The sequence below is a fragment of the Helianthus annuus genome, chromosome 1 (assembly GCF_002127325.2).
Source record: "Helianthus annuus cultivar XRQ/B chromosome 1, HanXRQr2.0-SUNRISE, whole genome shotgun sequence".
In the NCBI taxonomy this organism is placed as follows: Eukaryota; Viridiplantae; Streptophyta; class Magnoliopsida; order Asterales; family Asteraceae; genus Helianthus; species Helianthus annuus.
Genome location: NC_035433.2, coordinates 69,164,926 through 69,168,503, shown reverse-complemented (window position 1 = coordinate 69,168,503; position 3,578 = coordinate 69,164,926). Strand labels below are relative to the sequence as shown.

Genomic DNA, 3,578 nt, shown 5'->3' with positions numbered 1-3,578 from the left:
CGGCTCATTTTAGCCCAGCCATACTATTCATATCCACTAGTTTTTTAGTAGTATATAGTAATAGTAATAGTAATAGATATATTTGAAAAAAAAAAGATTTATTTAAAGAATAACTTAACTCAAAACAATAGTCAAAAATAAAGCTTGAAAGAGAATTTTCTTTAGGCTTGGAAACCAATCAAACAAACATGAAGAGGACATGTTTAGTTCAGAGAGCCTAAAAATGAATAAATTTAGACTAAATTCTATTATAATTTCATAAAAGTATACTATAAGAAGTAATGGTCCTAGGTTTAGTAAATAAAAATACAAATGAACGTAAGTGAAGCAACAAACGTAAATTAACGAACACAAATGAACGTAAAAGAACGATCATAAACCAACGTAAACGAACATTCACAAACATAAATAGACAAAGGAGGCATGGGTTCATGTTCATTCGCTCATTAAATATAAAAAATATAAACGAACTTTCCGTCAAACGGTTCACTGAACGTTCAGTTTGTTTACAAGCCTATACATATACGAAACGGCACCGTTTTCTTCATCTCCTTGTTTCATTACCTTCAGCTTCTGTTTCTATGACTTTCTGAGGATAACGAAAATACTGATCCCAATCATGCTTATCAACCGATCCAAACAAGATGTATTTCCAGCTAAACCTCTCATCAAAATCAATACTAGTCATCTTCTTTTTAACAATTTTAACCCGATCAAGAACCCCATTGACACTTACATCAAATGCATCTTTAAATTTCTCCAATTTTGACTTTTTCGGGTCAGCATAAACCACCGTAGGTATCAAATCGATCACTTCATTCCTCATCTCCGACACCTTCTTAGCCGGAATCCGAGACAAAACCCGCTCAATACTAACATTCTTATGTCTCACATCATCCTCGTTAATAAGAACCGAATATTTTTCAAACTTTTTAGGTAAATGCCATAAATACTGGATGTAAGCTGATCCCGGTGTGAAAAACACCGGGATACAACCCGCCAGAATGGAATCAAAAGTTGACCTCCGGGTGTGTGAATGACCCGGAGGTTGTAAACAGAAGATGGAACTCTGAAAGAGTTTCATCACGTCGACGGGTTGGTAACATTTTAAATTATCATTTGAGCATTGTATTAATCTACATTTACTCGAGTTAGCACAATGCTCTATGACTTCATCCCGATATGATTCCTCCATATCGGGACGCGGTGCACCGGCGAATGAGAACAATGATTTTCGCCGGTGCCTTTTCATCTTACTCTGCCACTCACTAATATCATTATCCGTTCTCGGGTGGAAATACGTCGGGTATGGTATCCCGAAATCGTTACTATGCCACGGGCTTTTCTCGATCGTTAAAAACGTCATGTTTTTAAACTCGGGTAGTAACATTAGTTTGTTCCCCCACGCTTCGTCATCGTCGGTTTCCCGTCGAAAGTCCCACGTTATCCGCCCGGCTACGAGAAAATGGTCTTTACCATGGTACTTCTTCCACTCGGGCTGTTCCTGTAACCATTCGGCCAAATCTACCGATAATGAATCGCGAAACGAGATGCTATGATCAAAAAGGTACCTCCAAACATCAAGGCCGGCATAATACGGAACGTAAACCGCAGACGCAATCGACGAATCATTCGTAAGACATTCGTAATTTTTCATCCGATTATGAAAAATTACTTCTAACATAAACTGATTCGTCGCATACCAACCGGATCTCGAGAAAGCCCTCTGGGGGTTCCCGAGATTCGGCCCTAAACCGTTATTATCAACGTACGGACACATATTTTGCCATTTGTTAAACGACCGACAATCATCGAGAATTTCATCATTAAATCTGGCAGGAAGATCATACATGTAAATATACCGGCCCGAACAAGACAGTTTGCTCTTGTATCCGGTTTTCCTTTTCCCGACTCTCTCTCCTACTTTATCGGTTGCAGTCTCAACCTTTTTTGTCTTTTTCTTCTCCGGTTTAGGCCTAACTTTTTTAAGAATGGGTTCCAATTCATTCTCGAGTGCTCGCATTTCAGCTGCGTCGTTTAACCAATCGATCTCCTCCTTGACGGAACCATGACCCGTATCAACATTGTCATTGTCAACGCGCGTGTTTGTGGTTTCGGGTATTGTTTTTTCGGTGGAATCTATGATCTCAATAGGGTTTGTGTGGTGGTGGAATGCGGTTCTAGGGGATGATAAAGTGTACCATTTAGCATTGTGGATCATAAAATACCAACATATGAAGAAGATACAAAGTACCAACCAGATTTTGCAACGGCATCTGGACGTTTGGTCCATTTTTTAAGTGATGATCCTGTAGCAATGGTCATGCATGTGATAATTTTCAAGGAAATGGTAGGATTTGATCTTCTAATAGTTTAGAAATGAAATTGGTGACGATATATACGTTATTGGGTATGGATTTTCAAGAATATGAGAAGTATAATTGTATAAATGATATTGAAATAGTCTGGAAATTATTAAACTGGTGATGATTTTTGATGGAGAGAGGAAGAGAAAAGTTGTTAAACTTTAACAAAAATGGTGGATGATAGTCCGCCATGAACGAGTCAAATCTAGAATTAGGAAAGCATAACATTATACAACACTTTTTCTAATAGTTGTTTTGTTATTTTTTTTTTACTTTGTTAGTTTTTTTTGTTGAACAACAATCTTTTAGGACCTAAAGGCTAAATATTACCTGGTCTGGTCTTGTACGTGCTAACTGATGAGGAACGTCTTGGCTGGACTGAACACTTAATGGAATGTAAGGTCAGATCGATAGCTCATGGGATAAACCGGACCTAGCATCCATAGTCGGAACGATTGAAGCCACAGGATCTTCTCTAACTAACTGGGGCCCACGGCTTTAACTACCTGATAGTGACTGGTCCGACCCTAACTAACTTGTCACGTCAGCATACCCCAAAAGTATAAATACCCCTTCAAGACTTCCCACAAAGGGTAATCACTACTTTCTCTCTCTAAACTCTCCTCTCTCTCTCCCTGACTTACTTCTCCTCACAAATATTTATTCTCACGCCCGAGCTTGGTCACAGAGAGGCCCCCCTCCCTATGGCGAGGCTAACGGTGTGCTTTCTTCCTTGTGATCTTGCAGGTTTAGTCAAGGTCATCTGAAGCTCTACTCTTACCAGCTCGGACCAACTGGTTTTTGAGTCTTCAGTGGCGTCATCCCCTCGAATTCACAAAATCTACTTCGTTGATTCTCTTCATTCGAAATTATGGAATTCACAACAGTTGTCTCCACAAGTACTTTCCCGTCTTATAACGATATTTGGGAAGGAAGAGTTGCACCTGTAACAGCTGTCCCCACAGCAGTTGCCACCTCGGCGGTTTCATTAGGATCGGCAACAATACCTCCACCTGCAAATTCTGTAATCGCGAGCTCTGTCACTACGGTCTCGGTTACTGCTCCAGTCTCCACGCCGCTGCCTAATTTGGACAACGCTTTCCTATTACGGAACACTGATTTACTACGACAGCTACATCAGCAGCGAGAGGAAATGTTACAGAGCCTCCGCACGAACCTGTTCAGCAGTGCTTATCCAAGGGCTAATCCCAT

The 3,578-nt window shown here is 40.2% G+C and overlaps 1 protein-coding gene across 1 annotated transcript; it reads right to left on the bottom strand.

The window, feature by feature from the left end:
• Nucleotides 1-429: 429 nt before the first annotated feature.
• LOC110910054 (probable xyloglucan galactosyltransferase GT13) lies at nt 430-2,470 on the bottom strand. The gene has a single exon (XM_022154772.2). It carries the CDS (start codon nt 2,291-2,293, stop codon nt 545-547), a length of 1,749 nt encoding a protein of 582 aa, XP_022010464.1. The 5' UTR covers nt 2,294-2,470; the 3' UTR covers nt 430-544.
• Between the last annotated feature and the right edge of the window lie 1,108 nt (nt 2,471-3,578).